At 48.9% G+C, this 23922-nt stretch overlaps 1 protein-coding gene across 1 annotated transcript; it reads left to right on the plus strand.

The window, feature by feature from the left end:
• The first annotated feature begins 496 nt into the window (after positions 1–496).
• Positions 497–23492, plus strand: LOC135804985 (leucine-rich repeat serine/threonine-protein kinase 2-like). Its single transcript, XM_065318968.1, has 13 exons — positions 497–1252; positions 3300–3525; positions 6409–7136; positions 7970–8245; positions 9249–9510; positions 10569–12505; positions 13019–13186; positions 13935–14093; positions 16492–16689; positions 17450–17776; positions 18252–18515; positions 19729–20227; positions 21978–23492. The coding sequence occupies exons 1-13, from the start codon at positions 1079–1081 to the stop codon at positions 22511–22513; spliced, it is 5754 nt and encodes a 1917-aa protein (XP_065175040.1). The 5' UTR covers positions 497–1078; the 3' UTR covers positions 22514–23492.
• The last annotated feature ends 430 nt before the right edge of the window (positions 23493–23922 follow it).

Genomic DNA, 23922 nt, shown 5'->3' on the forward strand with positions numbered 1-23922 from the left:
TATACTTGCGCTCTGCCCGTGCCATTTGCCATCGATCAACAGCATGCACACGATCACACACCACTATGACTACAGATTCACTAGTACGAGCCTGGATATCACGGATCTGCATAATGCTATTTGGTCCACGGCAGACATTATCCGGTGTGTTTCCTGGCAGGTGAGTATCACGCGTCGCTATCTACTCTGGTCTCACGGAAAACTGCACAATAGATTGCGGTGTACAGTATGTTCGCCCAGACTGGACACGTCTGCGCCGCGTACCGATGTAACAACAATTACATGGTCAGTAGAAAGCACGATAATTTTATGTAGTCCCAAGACCATGTCCAGCAAAGACTTAGTGAAAAGGGATACTCATAGGTAGGATGCAGGCAGCCGGGTGAGCGCGGCATGCACGATGCCGTACTACCCGTAGATCTACGCGTGCTTCACTGTTGTTTTGTAGTGATTCACTTTCACGCACGCACGCACGGACGGTCGGTCTTTGTGTGGAGTTCCAGCTAATAATAGTAGTACTAGTAGTATTTATTCATATTTCTCTAGGGCAGTCCCCACAGACCTAGGCTATGGTCTCCTTACGGGGTACCCTAGCCAATCTAGGATTGCGATACGAAATTGACTTGGTGAAGGAGCAAGGCGGACCGATGCCGGAACCGAGTTCCAGCGGTCAGCGGCTAAAGAAAGAGAGGAATAACCAAATCGAGAGGAGGCTCGAGGCAGTAGCTAATCTGCCCAGATAAGACAGATTGGAGTCTGGAGCCAATGGACATGCGCGAGCGTAGCTTCCGTTCACGGATCTCAGTCTAGTCGTGTGCTCGACGTTCGTCAAAGTAGATTTTCGCCCGTAGCGAACCGAGCCTCGTGGCTTGTAGTTTGACTTAGCGGTTTCACTGCTCGGATTGCAGTAGGGTTCGTTGTCGTTGGACCTGTCGGGAGGGGTTGTGACAAGTGCTGCAAGTGTAGAGCATACCTAGTGCCTGCAAGTCGCGGACAACTGAGATTGGAAACTAACGTTTCGTCTCAGTATTTCAGCGGACAGCCATGCTTGAAGCAACTCCTCTGTCAACTCATAGCTATGACATCGTCGGCTAGGTTCTTCCTCTGGTGTTCGAAGGGACGCGTACAACGCATCAAGGAAGCGCTCAACAAGGGAGGGAATATCGATCGTTTGTTGGAGGAGCGCCATGGCATGTTCCTGTACACACCACTACACGTTGCAGTTGTGAAGGACCAGCACGAAGTGGTTGAGGTAGGTCAATGGTGTCGTAGATCTACAGTGATCTGCCCTATATCATACGGACTCGAGATACTAGTACCCTGAAAACATGGAAAACAGTGGGGCACAAGTATCTTAGTTGTGCGTTTAGATTCCACCGACTAATTTTAATTAGTAAATTATTTAGACTAGATTGTGAAGAATCAGACGTGCACAAGGTAGCACCAGACTGACAAGGAGTACTGAGACATTTGGGATTTCCACTGCATGAAAGTGAGCTTGAGCACTGCTCGATAGCGTTAGCCAAACGCCTTCCAACTAACTTGGAAGCTGGGTAGTAGTTACTTGAAGTACTAGTATTAAATTTTATTATTTGACTAGGGGACTAGGGGACTAGGGGACTAGGGGACTGGGGGACTGGGGGACTGGGGGACTGGGGGACTGGGGGACTGGGGGACTGGGGGACTGGGGGACTGGGGGACTGGGGGACTGGGGGACTGGGGGACTGGGGGACTGGGGGACTGGGGGACTAGGGGACTAGGAGACTGGGGGACTAGGGGACTAGGGGAGTCCCAACAGGCATGGCCTTGTTACAGAGAACCCTAGGTGAATCTTTGTGAGGTAAGCAAAAGTGCCAGCAGATTGTGCCTGACGACAGTTTGGAGGAAGAGCGTTCCACCGACCTGCCGCCAGAAAAGAAACTGAGCGCAGTCCATACCCAATATGTACAGTAGGTAATACTAAGGCAGCTACAGTAAAACCTGTAATGGCGACCACTCGGATATGGCGACCACTCGACCATGGCGACCACTTTTCCTTGTCACGGACACATTCACGTTCAAAACACGTAAGGCGACCACTCGCTCAACGCGACCGACGACCACCCACCCGCGACCGCGTTGCACAGTGTGAGTCATGTAAATGTACGCATTGCATGGTGCACCAGGCATGGTACTTGGTAGATCTACACATCAGTGCAGGAAGTGTAGATGTACATGGTGCATGCACGACATTTTGACAGGTCTGAGGACCCCAGGCACATAAGTCGTGCTAGAGTAGCATAGGTGTGTTCACTGTGATGCACTGATCAAAATGATGTATCACATGTAGATATGGTCACAAGACCCACTGAAACTGGATAAGAAGACCACCTGGCCACGGCGACCACTTTTTCTCGTCCCTTGAGGGGTCGCCTTAGACAGGTTTCACTGTATATCCTGGCCAGGAGTACGAGCATTTGTGTGCGGGCCAACTGACAACTGAACGCAGGCCCGGCAGCTGAACGCAGGCCAACTGAACGCAGGCCAACTGAACGCAGGCCAACTGAACGCAGGCCAACTGAACGCAGGCCAACTGAACGCAGGCCAACTGAACGCAGGCCAACTGAACGCAGGAGAAACAGTGATTGAAGGAGGGGCTAGCAATTGATGACAAGCAGCGATAGACGAAAACGTATAGTTTCAAATTAACTCTTTGCTCAAACAAAAACAGATGACACCATTGTAGAACTAATGCAGTTAGGGTCATTCTATCTAAACCAAATGCCTTCTTCATCGCAATAATTAGGGCTGACCATTACAAGCCTGTTATATCGGGTAGTTTTCAAGGTTCATGGATATTAGTGATTATTGATTATTCCAAAGAGGAGAAGGTAAGCGCCATAGAGCCAAACACAAGCTACATTGCCAGGAGGCTTCAGGGCCTCGGCTATGGCAGTTAACAATTTGTCCATCACAGTCGTTAACCAAGTACAGTACTGTAGGATATCGGCGTGTCAGGGAGGGTTTGTTACAATTCATATCGGCGTTGGGTTTGTTACAATTCATATCGGCGTTGGGTTTGTTACAATTCATCCTTAACCAAGCTTCCCTTTCATTAATTATCCTTGATAAAATCGAGGCCCCCAAGTTAGGTGGGTTTTTGGCACTTTTTGCTTATCGTTGTCGAATTATGGTTAGACTGTATTGTCCTACCAAGCCAGCATTCACTGGCCACATATGTACATGTACATTTGCCTGACTAGATGGGTTTAGTCTGCTTTGGGGATGAAAATTCCGTTCTCTGTTTCAATGTGTTGCAGGTGCTGGTGAAGTTCTACTATGCAGACGTGAACTGTAAGAGTGGCAACGGGTACACACCACTGCACTTGGCTGCACACCAGGGCTACCGAGAGTGCGCCAAGCACCTACTGTCCGCCTCTGTCAGCGTGGACTTTGAGCTGCGCGACAGCAACAACCGCAGGACGGCACTGGAGGCCGCACAGGATGCTGGCAACACGGACATTGTGAAAATGATCCGATCGGCAGGTAGGCCTCACCCTCCAGATGTAGCCTTGTAAAACGTTGTACGCATAGTGAGGTTTGAGAACCGTTGCATGCATAGTGAGGTTTGTGAACCGTTGCATGCATAGTGAGGTTTGCGAACCGTTGCATGCATAGTAAGGTTTGCGGCCCGTTACATGCATAGTGAGGTTTGCAAACCGTTGCATGCATAGTGAGGTTTGCAAACCGTTGCATGCATAGTGAGGTTTGCGGCCCGTTACATGCATAGTGAGGTTTGCAAACCGTTGCATGCATAGTGAGGTTTGTGAACTGTTGCATGCATAGTGAGGTTTGCAAACCGTTGCATGCATAGTGAGGTTTGCAAACCGTTGCAAGCATAGTGAGGTTTGCGAACCGTTGCATGCATAGTGAGGTTTGAGAACCGTTGCATGCATAGTGAGGTTTGCGAACCGTTGCATGCATAGTGAGGTTAGCGAGCCGTTGCATGCATAGTGAGGTTAGCGAACCGTTGCATGCATAGTGAGGTTTGCGAACCGTTACATGCATAGTGAGGTTTGCGAACCGTTACATGCATAGTGAGGTTTGTGAACCGTTGCATGCATAGTGAGGTTTGCGAACCGTTGCATGCATAGTGAGGTTAGCGAACCGTTGCTTGCATAGTGAGGTTTGCGAACCGTTGCATGCATAGTGAGGTTTGTGAACCGTTGCATGCATAGTGAGGTTTGCAAACCGTTGCATGCATAGTGAGGTTTGCAAACCGTTGCATGCATAGTGAGGTTTGCAAACCGTTGCATGCATAGTGAGGTTTGCAAACCGTTGCATGCATAGTGAGGTTTGTGAACTGTTGCATGCATAGTGAGGTTTGCAAACCGTTGCATGCATAGTGAGGTTTGCAAACCGTTGCATGCATAGTGAGGTTTGCAAACCGTTGCATGCATAGTGAGGTTTGCGAACCGTTGCATGCATAGTGAGGTTTGCAAACCGTTGCATGCATAGTGAGGTTTGAGAACCGTTGCATGCATAGTGAGGTTTGCGAACCGGTGCATGCATAGTGAGGTTTGTGAACTGTTGCATGCATAGTGAGGTTTGCAAACCGTTGCATGCATAGTGAGGTTTGCAAACCGTTGCATGCATAGTGAGGTTTGTGAATCGTTGCATGCATAGTGAGGTTTGCAAACCGTTGCATGCATAGTGAGGTTTGCGAACCGTTGCATGCATAGTGAGGTTTGCAAACCGTTGCATGCATAGTGAGGTTTGCAAACTGTTGCATGCATAGTGAGGTTTGCAAACCGTTGCATGCATAGTGAGGTTTGCAAACCGTTGCATGCATAGTGAGGTTTGCAAACCGTTGCATGCATAGTGAGGTTTGCAAACCGTTGTGGGCATTGTGAGGTTTGCAAACCGTTGCATGCATAGTGAAGTTGTGAAAGATCTACGGCTGACTTACAGTGTAGTGCTTGAGAAGTACATGTACTAGGCTGAGTACATGTACTTGGCTGAGTACATGTACTTGGCTGAGTACAACACTTGCTTCACACCCTTCAATGCCAAGCATGATGCAGTGTTCAATGCCAAGCCTGATGCAGTGTCACTAGGCATAGGGGTACACATACAACATACTCAATCTCTGTACAGTAAATCACTGTTAGCTGCTAGCGATCTTAGCCTTCTTAGTTCTCATCAGTGGAGCACAGCCTGAGTTACTGACCAATTCGACCCCTCAATGAGGTCAATGAGGTGTCGAATGAACAGGAACGAATAGTGCATGTATATCGGCCCAAGGCACCTGTCAGAGTGCCCTAGTCGCGAGTAATAACACCTGTCAGAGTGCCCTAGTCGCGAGTAATAACACCTGTCAGAGTGCCCTAGTCGCGAGTAATAACACCTGTCAGAGTGCCCTAGTCGCGAGTAATAACACCTGTCAGAGTGCCCTAGTCGCGAGTAATAACACCTGTCAGAGTGCCCTAGTCGCGAGTAATAACACCTGTCAGAGTGCCCTAGTCGCGAGTAATAACACCTGTCAGAGTGCCCTAGTCGCGAGTAATAACACCTGTCAGAGTGCCCTAGTCGCGAGTAATAACACCTGTCAGAGTGCCCTAGTCGCGAGTAATAACACCTGTCAGAGTGCCCTAGTCGCGAGTAATAACACCTGTCAGAGTGCCCTAGTCGCGAGTAATAACACCTGTCAGAGTGCCCTAGTCGCGAGTAATAACACCTGTCAGAGTGCCCTAGTCGCGAGTAATAACACCTGTCAGAGTGCCCTAGTCGCGAGTAATAACACCTGTCAGAGTGCCCTAGTCGCGAGTAATAACACCTGTCAGAGTGCCCTAGTCGCGAGTAATAACACCTGTCAGAGTGCCCTAGTCGCGAGTAATAACACCTGTCAGAGTGCCCTAGTCGCGAGTAATAACACCTGTCAGAGTGCCCTAGTCGCGAGTAATAACACCTGTCAGAGTGCCCTAGTCGCGAGTAATAACACCTGTCAGAGTGCCCTAGTCGCGAGTAATAACACCTGTCAGAGTGCCCTAGTCGCGAGTAATAACACCTGTCAGAGTGCCCTAGTCGCGAGTAATAAGGCAAGCCATTCACGAAGGCAGACAACTTTGACGCAAACCAGTGGTGGTGCTTCACGTAAACGGCGGAGGCATATCACCTGTGTCCGTCAGACAATACATGTACATGTATACTGTGTTTGCTCATTTCCCGGTGTAGTGTCTGCTGATCCAGTCTCTGTATACATGTATACATGTCACAGTAGACAGGGCACTGTAGTGGTGGCAAAGCTGGAGAAGCAGAACTAGAGAAAATAGAGAAATAGAGAGAGAGAGGGGGGGGGGAGGATACTTGCCTGACTCCACATCACAGTGTGCACTAAATGGCTGGATGATGTCCTGTGCTCCATTGCAGCTCTATTTCAAGCTGTCAACACACGATACGAGGACTGTGCACACATTACACGGCTTCTCGAGCGAGTCCAGTGGCAAGATTTTGAGCCTGGCGTGTTTGAAAAGTGCCTAACAGTGTGTGCTGCCAAGGGTTTTCTGCTGGCGGCAAGTTTGCTCCTCATCAGGCCACACAGCCGCTTTGACGTGAAGCATTTCCAGAAGCTGTCGCTGGAAAACAACCACTTTCTGCTGGGCGCGTTCTTCATGCTGTTCAAAGCAGCCAAGACTAATGAGCCACAGCTCTTCAAGCAAGTCGAGTCATCCACGCTGGATGAGAAATCCAAATCTGATGAACCAGCAAAGCCAGATGAGCTTGCCAAGCCTGCTGATACAGATGCTGTGGCTGCCAGCAAAGGCTCCCGGCCCTCCACGATCCAGTCCGGCAGCGGCGATACCAGCAGAAGCAGCTCACAAAAGTCGGATGAGCAGGCCCGTCGATCCTCTATGGTACAGCATGCAATCGAGGAGTGCCTGTCGGATGTGAATTCCCGCATGTGTCTGATGGCAGTTGCCAAGCGCAAAGGTCATGTTCAGGTTGTGAAAGAGCTGCTGCTAAGACACAAGGCAAACAAGAAGGCGCACACTGTCGGCTGGGAAGGACTGGTGCTGCGAGATGTGAACAGCACTTGGATTGCTGCAGTGGCTGACTGGGTCACTCTCTTCAACCTTAACTTCAACTACCTTAGCACTGTAAGCCGGAACTTGACGCCAGCGCAGTGTTCATGCCGGAGTACGCATGCCTGGTTGTCAGCGCAGTGTTCATGCTGGAGTACGCATGCCTGGTTGTCTGAGTAAAGGGGCTGGTACATAGTGCAACTGTTGATTTTATTCATGCATATCTTGCACACAGCGCACCAGAATATTGCAAAACAAAAACTTTCAGCAGTACCCTTGGCTTGCAATGCAAGACAAAAAACTGCGTTTCAGCGCTTGCGCGACCTTCTGTGTCATTACCAGGACGCCAGCATAATATTCAAAAATAAATAAATAGAAAAACACAAAAACACAAAAAAACACATCGCAGATGTTCGTCATTCGAAAGAACAGTGTTTCTCGTTTATTTCAAATATTCAGCCAACGAGAAGCGTACACTGCTTGCATGGATACGTTGTGAATCTACTTCAGCCTGAGTAGTTACCATGCTCACCCGGCCAAATCTACATGTGTTCATGTGATCAGTGAAGATGTAGCTTGAGATATAGGGCTTGAATGTGCTACGTCACAGCCAGCCCGGAGTCATGACAACGATTGCTTTCAATCCACTTGGGTCCAGTTGTTTTCCCTTCTTTCCATACAGTCAAATGTTCTTGATTGCAGAAGTTTATTCGATTAGGATGTTATCGTAAGTTGCAACTGAAGATTATCACAAGAAAATGTTTCTGGAAATGGTCCTTGCTCTGATGTGTTCGGAGTCATAAGTGTGCAGCTGATTTTGAATTCATACAAATATTTGCTAAACAAAACACACTCAATGGGATTATTTTCTACGTTACCCGGGCCTCTATCCTCTTTGTTTGCATTAGGTTCCCAAGCATCTAGCACAGTGTTCGCACCTGACCAAGCTGTTCTTGCGCGGCAACAAGCTGCGCACCGTTCCCGACGAGCTGGTCCAGATGCTGGAGCTTCGCACGCTGGACCTTTCGGCGAACGACCTGACCTCGCTGCCCGAGTGCAACTGGACCGAGAACCTGGTGTATTTGAATGTGACGCAGAACGTGCTGGACAGCCTGCCACTGGGTATGATGCACTGCAAGGAGAGCCTGGACACGCTCTACATCAATTCAAACCAGTTTACGAAAGTACGTGATGCCGGTTGAGCGTGGGCAGGGAAGGGGAGCTGTTCACGAAAGTACGTGATGCCGGTTGAGCGTGGGCAGGGAAGGGGAGCTGGGTATGGATACTGACATACACATGAGCTGTCGGCATGACGGAACCTATTGAGCTACTGTGCTAGTATGACGGCGAGCTAAGAATATCCGAGGTTTTTGGAATGTCTAGCTGCACAGCAAGCAGATATTGGACGCTGCCAAATGCTGTGGATTTCACATCATTGCAATCATCAAAGGTCACAATGTCAATGAGCTTACCCTTCAGGCAACACGATCAACTCACACGAAAAACACGTTGAAACATCCACACACACACACATGCAAACACATGCACATCCACATATACATACACACACACCATTGGACCATTGGATGCCCATCGCCGGTGGCGATGATAGCGATGCTACAGTAGAAGCCATAGCAGCTTGTGCTGGGATTTCACCATTCAACAGCTTGCAAGGCTGAAGAATTGACCGCCACTATTCAGCCTGGTCTACGCCACACAGCTATGAAGTGGCTTTTTCTGGCCAGTGAATCCCTACTTTTTGGTCTTCTTCATTTTTTTCACGCACACGCATCACACCACATACTCCGGCATGCACTGGCTGTTGGTAACCACCCAGCAGAATGAAAGAAAAGTCAGGAGGAGTCTGAGAAAGAGAAGAAAGACGTGTGTGACCATAGTCGTTGGGAATCGAACCCGCAACCTATCGATTGGAAATCGCTGCACATACCACTGCACCATATGGGACACACACACACACACACACACACACACACACACACACACACACACACACACACACATACACACACACACCACACACACACCACACACACACACACACACACATGCACACACATGCACACACATACACACACATGTGAGCACGTTACAGCTTACAAGAGCAACTGATTCTGCCTCCATGTTTCAGCGCTTGCGGGTTTGTCTCTGCCCCACTCTCGTTCCCAGGTTCCGGAGCTGATTGGAGAGCTGCAAAGCCTTCAGTTCCTAGACCTCAGCCACAACCATGCGAGCCTTAACACACTGCCCGATTTCCTGGGCAATTTGACCTACCTACACAGCTTGGGCCGGGCTGGGCTCAACATCACACAACCACCCCGGGCTATGACCATGAGTGACAGCCGCCTGAAAACGCTCCTCCGCCAGCGACAGCAAGGCTGCAAGCCGTACTATGGCATGAAACTCATGGTGGTGGGCCTGCCTGGAAAGGGTGAGTCTCGCACAGCATGTGCAAGCAACCACCCCATGTAGTAGCACAGCGACGGTCCGGCCTGAGTGCAGGCTAGAGATTGATAAGCATGATGCCAACGTGGATGGGCGACTGTTTCTTTTTACACCACACTATTGCGTTGCTCCTGCTCCCGGTATTTGATGTAAGGCCGACTTAGACCCAGTGCAGTTCATTATTGTGATATACCGGCAGGGCCGCACCAGGGGCGTCAGAAGATATTTTTGTTGTCCCTGCCCTTTTGGCACGTGTGTGCCAAAAGGGGCACACACGTGCCAAAAGGGCAGGGACAACATTGTTGTTGTGCGCATGCTTGCATGCTTATCGTGCGCATTCTGGTTGTTTTGGGTGCCTTCTTCCTGAGACTCTCCTTGGAACAACAATGATAATCTGTCCTCTGAGTGTGGCGTACGTGTGATGAATGAATAAGAGAGTAATCGGAAGGGCTATCGTGCGAGGGATTAAAACCCCCCGACGACATTTTAGTGCGGTACGGTCAGCCATCTGAAGTACAATTCACTCGTCGGGGTGGGGTTGCTGAGGCAAATATTTTGGAAATTTAGAGCCCAGATCGGTGTATTTTATTGATTCACAGGGTGCCCGAGACAGAAAGTGGTACGGCCAATACCGTAGTGACCGTACCGTGTCCGACGCCCCTGGCCACTCAGATGTATGTATGTGATGTGCAGTGATGGGCACTGTAATGTTGTGTCTGCGGCGCAGAAGCCGTGTTTAGACTTTAGAGAAATATCCTAGTGAAGTTTGAAGAAAACTGATTCGACGCCATTGATTTGGCATGTGAAACACATTTGCACAACCGACGCTGATGTGAAGAAATCACAATAACTTAAAACTTACTTCGAAGTAGAACATAGAACATATTCCAAGACCTTTTTGCTGAGAAAACAGAAGACACTGTTGTTCACATCAGAGTCTAGAGGTAGAAATGGAAGTGGGAATTGTAAAGTCACTACTGTATACTGTTTGGCTTTGTTCTGTATGTTTTGTGGTATGTGTGCCCTTTGACCCACTGCAAGCAGGAAAGACAACATTGATAGGACGCTTGCGTGGCATCCCCGTCATGAGCGACATGAGCACCGTCGGCATCGACATCAACGAGTGGAACTACCGACCGCCGGAGATTGCAGATGCGGCGGCGACGGTGACGCGTCTCAAGGAGGACATCCAGTACCGAGTGTGGGACTTTGCCGGCCAGCAGGTCTACTACACCACGCACCAGTGCTTCTTGTCCAGCCGCTGCGTGTACGTGCTCGTCTGGAACGTCAACGATGGCCAGCGCGGCATCGACGAGATGAGCCCGTGGCTGGACAACATACGTATGTGCGCGCGTCACTCGGTCGTCGTCATCGTCACCACGCACATCGACGTGATGCTGGAGCAGCAGCAGGATGCGCGGGTGGTTGTCGAGACGGAGGGCATGCTGCAGAAGTTTGCGTCCAGAACGCCGTACCGCGAGATGACGATCAAGATTGCACCGTTGGTCAGCGATGTGCAGCAGATACGACTGACCATCGTCGAAGCTACAGTAGCCATTCAGCTGAAACGCAGTCACAAGAAGGCTCTCGGAGAAGAGATACCGAAATGCTACATTGACTTGGAGCAGGTCATCGTGCAGAAACGCATGGAGCTGAGAGCTACCAACGCACCTCAGATTTTGAACATTGATGAACTGCAGGAGCTGATCAGGGGGAAAGGAGTCATCGGCCTCGACCATGACAGCGAGTTGGCTATGGCGGTGAAGTTTCTACATGAGAATGGCACGCTACTTCACTACGACAATGCAGCTGACCTGGAGACTATCTACTTCATTGATCCACAGTGGCTGAGCGACATGATCTCGGCGATTGTCACGATCCGAGAAAGAAATCCGCATCCATACGGTGGCCAGGGCCGCCAGCAAGGCGTCATGCTACGTGAGAACATCTGGTCCATCCTCTCTGAGAAGTCCTTCCCGCACCGGTACGAGATGGAATACCTGAGCCTGCTGCATTTCTTCGCCGTGGTCGTCTTCATGGACATCGAGAGCTTGCTGATACCGTCGCTGCTCTCCGACAACCCTCCGCCACCCTCACCACTGCACACCAGCCATACCACCACAGCCGGCAGTGGCCGGAATGAGGCGAAAGGATCACTGCAGAGGCGCTACTGCATGGGAAGCATTCCACACGGTCTCTTCAGTCGCATGTCGGCACGCCTGCTCTGTCAACTCGGTCCGGAGCTGAAAGCCCGTGGCATGCTGTTGGATGACTGGCTATCGCCTGTTGGAGGCCGTAGTCATTCATCAGGCAACGGTCAGCAACACTTGCCGTCGCCGCACCATGTACATGCAGGCGATTGCGGGGAAAGCTGTGGCAGCGCTGGCTCAACCGACGGCCGAATTGTTGTGTGGAAAAGCGGCCTGAAGTTCGAGCATGGGACGGATCTAGGAATCCTGATTCGGGAATTTGAGCATCCAAGCTCGGGCGGTGCGGGAATTGACATAAGCATCCGGGGCGCTCAACACAGTCGCTACTTCATGGCTATTGTCATCAATCAGATCGACACACTGCTGAGAGAGTGGTACAGCGACATCATGGATGATCCGCTGAACCCGCTCAGGGTGGAGTGTGGCTGTCCCGTGTGCAAGGCCAGCAATCGCATATCCAACACCTTCCTGAGACTGAGCGAGTGCAAGCATAAGCTAGATGAGGGAAAGTCGACACTCTGGTGCTGGGGTCACCGTGGTGATGTTTCCATGGCCGATGTAGTACCAGAACTTCTGATGGAGAACCTGCCGGCAGAGGTGTTGCTGTCGTCCTCGCGAGTTCAGTGTGACTTTAACGACAAGGATAACCAGTTAGGTGTGGGTGGCTACGGGCAAGTCTACAGAGGCTATGCGGACGGTCAGCGTGTTGCGGTCAAGGTGTATCGGGACCGGGACGGTACTCTGTCCGGCTACCGGGAACTCTCGCACGAGGTAAGGACTGTGTGTGTGTGTGTGTGTGTGTGTGTGTGTGTGTACGTGTGTGTACATGTGTGTGTACATGTGTGTGTACATGTGTGTGTGGGGGAGGTAAGGACTGGGTGTGTGTGTAAGTGTGTGTGTGTGTGTGTGTGTGCCTGTGCATGTGTGTGTGTGTGGGGGGGGGGGGGAGGTGCATGCATGTGGGTGCATGCATGTGGGTGCATGCATGTGGGTACATGTATGTGGGTACATGCATGTGGGTGCATGCATGTGGGTGCAAGTTGGCGAGGGATACAGAATATACATATACAGCCGAACTCGCAAGTACATGCCCTAATAAGTACAAGTGTGTGTGTGTGTGTGTGTGTGTGTGTGTGTGTGTGTGTGTGTGTGTGTGTGTGTGTGTGTGCATGTGTGTGTGTGTGTGCATGTGTGTGTGTGTGTGTGTGTGTGTGTGTGTGTGTGTGTGTGTGTGTGTGTGTGTGTGTGTGTGTGTGCGTGTGTTGTGTGCATGCACACATATAGGTGACAATGCTACATCAGCTGCAGCATCCGCACATCGTCCGCGTCGTCGGTGTTGTACTTCACCCACTCCAGTTTGTACTGGAACTGGCACCGCTCGGTTCCCTGAGGAGCCTGACAAAGGAGAAGAAGATGTTACCAAGGTTACTTCTATACTCCATGGCTGCTCAGGTACAGTGTACACACTGTTGCAAAGAACTCGTATGCCGTTTGCATTACACATATCCTTCAATTGTTATTGGCCATTGTTTACATGTCATAAGTACTCTAGTTCATACAATGCTCAGTCAGAACACGGAAGTCGCAGGTTAGTTTATACTTTCGTAAAGATTCCAGAAGAAGAGCAAAGCAGTCAACAAAACAACAACAATACGTGAAAAGTCATAGCAGGCATGCGCTGTGTGGCAAGTCAATAAATGATGGCTCGCAAGTACAGACACCACAATAGGGGGAGAAATGAATACAAATACAACCAGTGGAGAAGATGAGCGGTACTGAGGGATGAGTCGTAGCCTGGGCCGTTCTTATTTCTCATGTAGAACTGGCTATATACATGTAGCTGAGCCACCATGTACACGCACATGCAGACATCCTGCGCCTGGTAAAATTCTAGCCTGTTCTTTCTTCGGCCATTGCCCTCGGCATTGGTAGTAAGTACTGTTCTGTGAATGCAACCAAATTCCTAAACCGATGCTGGTGTTTGTCACGAAGAGTTCTGAGTTCTTGCCTTCCTTGGAGATACTTTGATCAAGAAGGCTTCTCCCTCAGGATGAGACCCCTCCATTGTACTCAGTTGGGGCTAAGGCCTGCGGATTCCCCGCACGTGGGGAAAGCTGGGTGCACAGTTTCTGTACATGTACGCGCGTGATTTCTTTCCTTTGTGTGGCTCCTGCCGCTACTGGTTATGTTCCCTGCTCAGATTGCCGAGGTGCTGCAGTTTCTGGATGAGCGCTCTGTGGTGTACCGGGATTTGAAGAGCGACAATATCCTGGTGTTCTCCAAGGACGTGCGAGACAAAGTGAACCTGAAGCTGACAGACTTTGGTCAGGCGTCGGCATGTGCTCCGTATGGGATAAAGGTGTGTAGTAGTGAGACTTGGGGAATTGTGTATGTTGCTCCCTACATGGCACCAGCCTCTTCTTCACAGTAATGAGACTTGGGGAATTGTGTGTGTTGCTCCCTACATGGCACCAGCCTCTTCTTCACAGTAATGAGACTTGGGGAATTGTGTATGTTGCTCCCTACATGGCACCAGCCTCTTCTTCACAGTAATGAGACTTGGGGAATTGTGTATGTTGCTCCCTACATGGCACCAGCCTCTTCTTCACAGTAATGAGACTTGGGGAATTGTGTGTGTTGCTCCCTACATGGCACCAGCCTCTTCTTCACAGTAATGAGACTTGGGGAATTGTGTGTGTTGCTCCCTACATGGCACCAACCTCTTCTTCACAGTAATGAGACTTGGGGAATTGTGTGTGTCGCTCCCTACATGGCACCAACCTCTTCTTCACAGTAACGAGACTTGGGGAATTGTGTGTTGCTCCCTACATGGCACCAACCTCTTCTTCTCAGTAACGAGACTGAGGAAATTATCCTCATAGTCATGGTCATGGTCTAGGTATTATGCTCTATCGGTCCTTCAGTTGCACCGTTCTGAGCACTCCGGTAGCCATGCATCCAATACTTGCGGTGTGTGGGACTCGGTTTGGATTATGTACCAGTTGCCCAGTGTGTGTCTCAGCACAAGAGACATCAAATACCCATGTGGTCACTACGTTCATGAGTAGTCAGCATACTCCAGACCAGCACGTGACATTCTGGGTTGCATTAGCATCAATACATGCAGGTCTAGTTAGGCAGGTGTCAGTCAATCAGTCAGTCGCTATGAATACCGTATTATCTCTAATATAAGCACAGTCTCCAATAATAGCACGTCTCCAATAATAGAACACCTTGGGGCGGCGTTCAAAAAATAAAGTGCTCAGTCTCCATTATAAGCACACTGTGTAAATTCATTATCTGTACCGGCGAAAAAACCCTTAAATGTGTGTGTCTGACATGAATTTGGCATGGCAACATGCCTCTGAAAATGAGGTTGAAATAATAATGGAACAGTCTCCAATAAAGGAACGTCTCCATTAATAGCACGGGGCGGAGGTACATTGAAAAAATAAAGGACCGTGCTTATATTAGAGATAATACGGTACCGAGCTCCAACGGTAAGAAACAGCCATTTTCTTCAGACGCCGATTCCTGTGATTATAATGCAACTACTTGCACCTACACAGTTGCTACGGATACCGCCGGCCATATGCACTGTACTGTCACGTGATTGCAGTGATGCTCTGCACTTTGTGATGTGTGATGTATGGTGTTGTGTGATGTATGGTGTTGTGGTGTATGGTGTTGTGTGATGTGTGGTGTTGTGTGATGTATGGTGTTGTGTGATGTATGGTGTTGTGTGATGTATGGTGTTGTGTGATGTGTGGTGTTGTGTGATGTATGGTGTTGTGTGATGTATGGTGTTGTGTGATGTATGGTGTTGTGTGGTGTATGGTGCTGTGTGATGCATGGTGGTGTGTGATGTATGGTGATGCATGGTGCTGTGTGATGTATAGTGATGCATGGTGCTGTGTGATGCATGGTGTTGTGTGATGCATGGTGCTGTGTGATGCATGGTGTTGTGTGATGTATGGTGCTGTGTGATTTATGGTGATGCATGGTGATGCATGGTGCTGTGTGATGTATGGTGTTGTGTGATGTACAGGGGCGTAGGAAGCAGTTTAATATTGGTGCGGCGAAATTGTGAGAGGGGTCCGGGGGTCCTTCCCCGGGATTTGTTTTGGAAAATTGGGCCTAAAACTAAAGTAAAAGGCCATATTTTAATGCTACAGAATAATAATGAGAAATAAGAATATGCATGCTGATGATACACCGCATTGTCGATGTAAAACATGGTACCTGTACAAGAGTCGACAGGCCATCAACAAGATTGAAATGTAAAAAAATATAAATAAAAAAATCGAAAATTATTGGTCCGGCGACCGCCGGGCCTGCCGGACCGGTTCCTACGCCCATGATGTATGGTGTTGTGTGATATGTGGTGTTGTGTGATGTATGGTGTTGTGTGATGTATGGTGTTGTGTGATGTATGGTGTTGTGTGATGTATGGTGTTGTGTGGTGTATGGTGCTGTGTGATGTATGGTGTTATGTGTACTTGAACAGGGCATTGGTGGCACGTGTAGCTTCCAAGCGCCGGAACTATATGTATATGTATGGTGTTGTGTGATGTATGGTGTTGTGTGGTGTATGGTGCTGTGTGATGTATGGTGTTATGTGTACTTGAACAGGGCATTGGTGGCACGTGTAACTTCCAAGCGCCGGAACTATATGTATATGTATGGTGTTGTGTGATGTATGGTGTTGTGTGGTGTATGGTGCTGTGTGATGTATGGTGTTATGTGTACTTGAACAGGGCATTGGTGGCACGTGTAGCTTCCAAGCGCCGGAACTCCTGCGACGCGTCACGTACACCCGGAAGGTGGACATGTACTCGTTTGGCTGCGTCCTCTGGGAGCTGCTGACAAACTCGCGGCCATACGCTGGGAAGCTCAAGCACGCCATATTCAGACGTGTGATCAGGGGCGCAAAACCGAAACTCGAAGAGAATGACGTAAGGCCGCGGTTTTGGCAAGAGTTCACCTCTTGCTAGCGATGCCGAGAGTGGCTAGACTGCAAGAATGTTTTGTTCCTTGATTAAGGAGAAGAGACGAATCTCATCTCCATCATGTACTAACTGGCAGATAGCTGATGACTGGAAAGGAAAGGATGTTGAGTACAGTAATAACTTATTTCTGCGTTAAAAAACCTTTTAAAATTCCTTCTAAACAGACCTCCTGAAAATCCATGCCTACAAGGAACAATTTTTAATCGACCCCCCCCCCCCCACTCTCTCTCCTCTTGGAGTAAATCCCGGAGTAGTTTAATAGGAGTATTAAAGTGTGATCAGATGACAAGCATCTCATTCTGTATTGTTGACAGTCATTCTGTTTCAAACCATGGACAGGGTGGGCAGAGAGAGAGCATACAGTTCAAGCAAGGCATGGTGTTGGAATGACGATATCCCCCCCGTTGCGCTTTTGACTGGGGAGGTATATTCGTGGAAATGCACAGCCTTAGTAACGTAGTTGTGCCAGGGAAAGGTTCACCTGCAATCATAATCAGGAAGTCATCAAATACCGGTATTTAATGACTCACTAATCATAACTATTCATAGTGGATTTGGTTAATGTGTAGCGTTAATAATATCTAGAGTCCAGTACTACCGGACATTTTTGCTTGAGAAAAAAAGGCTGTACATATGACTGTGTGCGTGCGTGCGTGTTTGTGTGCTTGTGTGTATTATGTTCACGTTGGGTGTTGTGTTCACACAGTGCGGCCGAGTGGACATGCCGTGTCTGGTCACACTCATGGACCGTGCCTGGCATAAGAGTGCTAAGCTGCGACCGCAGGCCAGCGACACGGCCGATTTCCTGCGCATGCGCCACGTACAGCTGCTCAAGCGTGAGCAAGTCATCATGGCTGCCGCCGCTAATCCGGACGCCATCTCAGCCAAGCACATAGCTCATGTGCAGTCGCTCAACACCGTCTTGATCATCTCATCCAGCGTTCAGCCAAGGAAGGGTTGCCTGGTTGAAGTGCTCGAAAAGGACTCGCTCAAGCTGTTGGGAACCACTGGTCTTCTCTTGCCAGGAAATGAGGTGAGAATGGGCAACAAAGGTAGATATTGCATGAGTGTTAAAACGAAGGCTAAGTGGAAATATTGAAGACAGCTCCTCGAACTATTGGGCAATATACACATAACGACAAAGCACTGAGACATTACAAATAGAGGGAGAATACATGCATGTACCATCCGTATTGTTGTGGAAGCACTCGATATACTGATAATCATGCATGGGGAACATTCTTCTGTTACTAACACTACCAATGTTCAACTTGAATGTTGGGTATGGTTTGCTGTTACAATTCAGTGTGCATGTATTACATGTACAAGCAAGACTGGGAACATGTTGACTTGTACTGTTGTACTGTTGTACTGTTGTACTGTTGTACTGTTGTACTGTTGTACTGGGGTTTATAGCGAGTACAATGTACACTGCAAACCTAGCGCAATCAATGTAAATCCTGCAGTTCTAGCTTGTACTTCCGGACTGATCCGACTCGTGTATGCAGGTCACGAATGTTCTGTTGGTGAACGAGGCCCTGTGGATGGGCACAACGTCTAGCTCCACTGCTAGTGTGATCTCAGTGGGTCGGGTGTCGGCCACCTCCTCCAGACCTGTTTCGCCTGATGGCTCGCTGAGTGCATGCCCGGATCACCGGCCAGCCGACGTGTCCTGTATGGAGCATTGGCAAGGCACTGTGCTGATTGCGGCCACGTGTGGCTGCATCTCGTCATTTACCCACGACCAGGAACACCGCTGGACATACCGACTGGTAAGAGCCTGTGCTGCTGCTGTGCAGAATGAAGCACTCACTAAGCATACGCTAGGAGGTTGCACAGCAGCTGTGGCGGCTGTGACGGCCGGCTGTGGTTGGTCTGGTGGCTGCGACGGCTGTGGTGGCTGCAGCTGGCACTGCTCACGATACTGCGTATGGTAGGGAACACATTGCCACTTGGAAAGAGCAGCTCACTCTACCATTGACTAATGGCACTTCGGATTGCTTTCATTTGGTCTTCCAAAGTACCGTTACACCGTTACACAGCTACCAGTATGCTATAATCCAGTGTGTGTGTAGTATGACTTGTGCTTTTAAAAGTCTGAGGTCATGTGGCTACAGAACTGTCAAATAAATTGAAATTAAAATTAAAATTTCACGGTTCGCGTGAGACTCGGCTGGAAGCCGGGTTTTCCGCATCCGTAGGAACGCCACCACCCTTCAAGGATCAAGGCGCAGATGCAGCTCCTAAAGCGGTGGGAGGTGAGTAGATCAGCTCGCCAGCAAGTGGTCAAAGACCGAAAATCCCATTCACTGCATCCATGTTTTCCTCGTGCCAGGCCACGAGTTCCTAATTAACTGTGGGTCGCAGCACGGCTGGAAAAAATCCTTCCGCTTCCAAGCAGGACTTGAACCTGGTACCCTCTGTTTCTCAATCATGGTCTTAGACCATCCCACTATGCCTGCCTGCCTAATAAATTGAAAATTAATATTAAAAGTAGAAAGGAAAAGGACATATGGAAATGAGTTAAGAGTAACTCTCCACCACTGTAACTAGATACTATATACAGTCAGAAAGTGCAACAACTAGGCACAAAACTGACAGAGTACTGAGACATTCGACGTCCTGACACCTAGCTTCAACACATCTCCGTAGCGCTAACAGACAGCCTTCCAACTTGGAAGGTTCAATATGTATATAGTATCTAGTTACAGTGGTGGAGAGTTACTCTTAACTCGTTTCCATATGTCCTTTTCCTTTCTACTTTTATTATTGGCTCAATACCCGAGTTTCAAATTAATATTAAAATAATCATTATGTATTTGCTCTGCACCCGTGTGTGTGTGTGTGTGTCTGTGTGTGTGTGTGTGTGTGTGTGTGTGTGTGTGTGTGTGTGTGTGTGTGTGTGTCTGTGTGTGTGTGTGTGTGTGTGTGTGTGGTGTGTGTGTGTGTGTGTGTGCGTGTGTGTATGTGCATGTGCCTGTACAGGATCAAGGTTTTGCGTCGGCCATGCTACGAGCCGGCGCTCAGCTCTGGGTTGCCTGTGGGCAGCGCATACTAGTGCTCAGCGATGAGACCGAGAGACATCTCACTGTAGCAACCACATTCCTCTCAGCTACCGAGTCGTTGGGCTGCTCTGATAGCACTAACTCGCATCTCAAGTCCCTGCAGTCAGGACTGGCATGCTCGTGGACCAGTGGATGCACTGAGCTATTGCTGTGGAAAACATCGTCCCTGACAGCAACAGTAACACCAACGACCACAGCACAAACCCTGGACAGTGCCGTTGCCAGTGGCAATCACGGAGTTGACGTGCCATCGAGAAGGAAACTGCTGCACATTCAGATCAACAGCCGCACCGCCCCCAAGTCAGCTGCGCTGTTTGGATGCAGTGAGGAAAATACTTCCATATCAGACGTTGTGCTGGCCAACAAATGCCTGTGGGTTGCCATGTCAACGGGCCATGTCTTAATCTACAATCTCCAAGGTAACGTCACTATACGTGTAGCAAGAAGGACCCATGAGGGTGTGTGTGTGTGTGATCCTCGGTAGTCGAATCGGTAGGGCACTGTCCTGGAAAGACAGGGGTGCTGGGTTCGAATCCCGCTCATGGATCCTTCTTTTGCAACATTGGCGCCTGGCAATGGCTCGACCCATCGTACCCCCCCCCCCCCCCCCGTGAGTAGGTACGGCGTGAGGACACAGCCTATTGGGGCGGGGGAGCAGTGTAGCAAGAAGGACCCATGAGTGTGTGTGATCCCCGGTAGCCTAATCGGTAGGGCACTGTCCCGGAAAGACAGGGGTGCTGGGTTCGAATCCCGCTCGTGGGTCCTTCTTTTGCAACATACGTTACTGTAAGACATGTATATATAACGAGGAAGCAAATCTAACGTTTTAACGGATGACATTTCTTCGTTATAATAAGATCCGTTGAGGCCGTACTGCTTCATATATGCTGTGTGTGGATATGGCAGAATACTGCAAGATCGTTAACATATCTTCTCGTTAACCTATGAATTTTGGACAATCGTTAAATTTGCGACTCGTTATAATAACATGTATTACAGTAGCTGGTGGCAGGACTGCTCGGCATGCTTGACCTGTATTTAGCGCATCATGAGAAAGGTCTTTGACCACTTTGTGGTGGGTCTGATCTACTTCAAGTACTCACCTCCCACAGCTTTAGGAGCTGCATCTGCGCCTTGATCCTTGAATGGCGGTGGCGTTCCTACGGATGTGGAAAACTCGGCCTCTAGCCAAGTCTCACGTGAACCGTGATTATTTTTAGAAAAGTAGACAGACTCCCGCAATATACACGTACATGCTACAAGCAGGCCCGGTCGAGGCAGCTCGACGTTGAGGGCTCGATACACTACCGTATTTCCCCGTAAGTTAGTTCTCCCCATTGACTTAGTACCCCCTATAAAAAATACACTTTCCGCTGCCGAGGTTATCACCCCGAAAGACAGTTCCCCCCGAAAGATAGTAAGTTCGTACCCGTCCTACATGTACAGACACCGTACAGTACATACAGTCATCATATGCACGGACACTAGAGTTGCGCAGGCTTCCCACTGCGTGTCATTTACCCCCGATAAAAAAGTACTCCCCGAAAGATAGTACCACCCCCGAAAGTTAGTACTCATGTGGCTGCTAAGTTCGAAAGTTAGTACGTACTAACTTACGGGGAAATACGGTAATGTGCAGAGCAGTATACTCAAGTGAATGTCGCTGTCTGATGATCCTGGAATGCGTAAAAACGTTTACAGTTACAGCTTCACAGACCTTCACCTCCACGGTGTTTGTGCTTTGCACATGGTACTGACTACTGTAGTGTCTTGTACACGATGCTACACATACATGATTGTACTGGTACGGTATTATATAACCCAATACTAGTACAATACTAGTACAATACTAGTATTAGATAAACCTTTGTTTCATGCTGTCAACCTAACAACATATGTACTGGTACGCAGCCGTGTGTTGGCAATGTTGCTAAAGGATAAAATGACACTGCACAGTATTCAGTGGCCAGTTAGTGTTGTGTGCAATGTGTGCCCGTGACGTGTGCTCAGCACTGGCTAACATGGATACACGTGTGTACTCCGTACTGGGTCCGTGCGCGTGGGTGCATGCACGTGTGCGTGCGCGCGTGGGTGCATGCACGTGTGCGTGCGCGCGGATGCATGCATGTGTGAGTGCGTGTGTGCATGCATACACGTTTGTTCTCGCAGGCGATGTCTTGACTTGGATTAGGCCGTTCAAGGGCAAAATCCTCTCACTGGCCAGACTACACAGTGACATGGACACTATCAGGCAAGAGTCTGTGCTGGGACTAGGACTGGATCCATCAACGCCTCAGAGCATAATAGGTGTGAATACTACATGTGCTGCCACCACAGCCACCACCACAGCCAGCAGCAGCACTAAAACAGAGGGACGACCGATCGCTGCCGTGGATGATGAAGCCAAAGAAGAGAGAGCTGCAGCGGCATCGCCATCGCAGCTGAGCATCCCGACCGCGTCCTCTGGCCGCCGCTCGCCTTATTCCTCGTCGACACACTCCCCCACGGGCAGCAGCAGCAATACCATGGAGCTGCGCAGCATCACCCGACGACTTGCCACTAAGACCCCTGCACCCACTGGCACTGCCGTAGTGCCGCAGTCAGCCATGCTATGGGATGCGGTGGACGAGGAGTTGCTGCGCTTACTGCATACCCGATCAAGACATCCAGAAGATGAGAAGGAACCGACTGCACCTGAACACTAGAAGCAGCCACTTGTCAACAAGCAAACCAGCTTGAGCTAGTAGAAAGGAAGCTGTACTCTTTCAAAAAAAGTTTCTATGTAGTTTTCCCCCCTTTATAATTTATAGGAAGTTTGCACATGGTAGCCTAGAAAAGGGTAGAGTGGAGATGTAGACAATGTGCAGCATAAAGTGTATGACCTTACGACTCGGCCATGATGTACATGTACTGCGCGTGACCTATGGACAAATGTGTTTGCTGATCAGACAAGGAGGCACTGCTGTCACTTCTTCCATTGTCCACAGCGGTTCATTGACCTACTCCCCACAAGTTTGCTTTGGCTGCATAATCAACACGGTTTATTCTATCACATTTCTTGCATTTGCAACCACGGTGATGTTTGCTGGTAATGTGATAGACTGTGATATTGCACATATTGGCACAGTAATGTGATAGACTGTGATATTGCACATATTGGCACAGTAATGTGATAGACTGTGATATTGCACATATTGGCACAGTAATGTGATAGACTGTGATATTGCACATATTGGCACAGTAATGTGATAGACTGTGATATTGCACATATTGGCACAGTAATGTGATAGACTGTGATATTGCACATATTGGCACAGTAATGTTTCGTGTACGTGTATGTGTGAGCTAACGGATTGTACTGTACTGAAGTACGTAGCAAACATTTGCCTAACTTATCTTCATCCTTGTCTTCACACGTATGGATTCAGCTACACAGACACTGTATTGTACTCCTTTTCTATTTAACACCTTTCACCAGCGCTGATGATACTCTCCACACATTGAGACATTTTTGCACACTTTTTTCACTCTTCCCATCACTGTCCTACAGCACCTCATGGTATATCTACTTTTAAAAATCGTTGTGTTTACATTTATCTTTCTGTTTCACCCTGATCGGGTAAGGCCCGAACATTCGGTGAATATTTCAAGTGACGTATGCGGCAAAGAGGCCGTGTTTGAGTGTTTGAGTTGAGGGACCCTAATGTGCAACCAACTGGAATACAATAACGGAATATTTATATTTTACTACTTTTGACCTGGACATTTTCCATTGCAATTATTTACCATATTAAAGTATTTTCAAGGGAGTACCACACTACATACTGTAAAAGCAGAAATTTTCGGTGGTGTAATATTTTCGGTATTCGCCAAAATCGGCGGTTCGGTAGCGGGAAATTTTCGGTAAAACCCGTTCTCCAGGTAGGTGTACTAGTACTACATGTATACAGTATCGGTTGTACCGAAAATTTCGGTGCGTTTTATTTTCGGTAAAAATTGTCGGCACCGAAGTTACCGAAAATAAAACACCACCGAAAATTTCTGCTTTTACAGTAGCCGTAATGGCAATCTTCTTTCCACGAGAGCCATGCCAGACTTCAATCCATAGGTTAGA

This window comes from Sycon ciliatum, chromosome 1 (genome assembly GCF_964019385.1).
Source record: "Sycon ciliatum chromosome 1, ocSycCili1.1, whole genome shotgun sequence".
Lineage (NCBI taxonomy): Eukaryota > Metazoa > Porifera > Calcarea > Leucosolenida > Sycettidae > Sycon > Sycon ciliatum.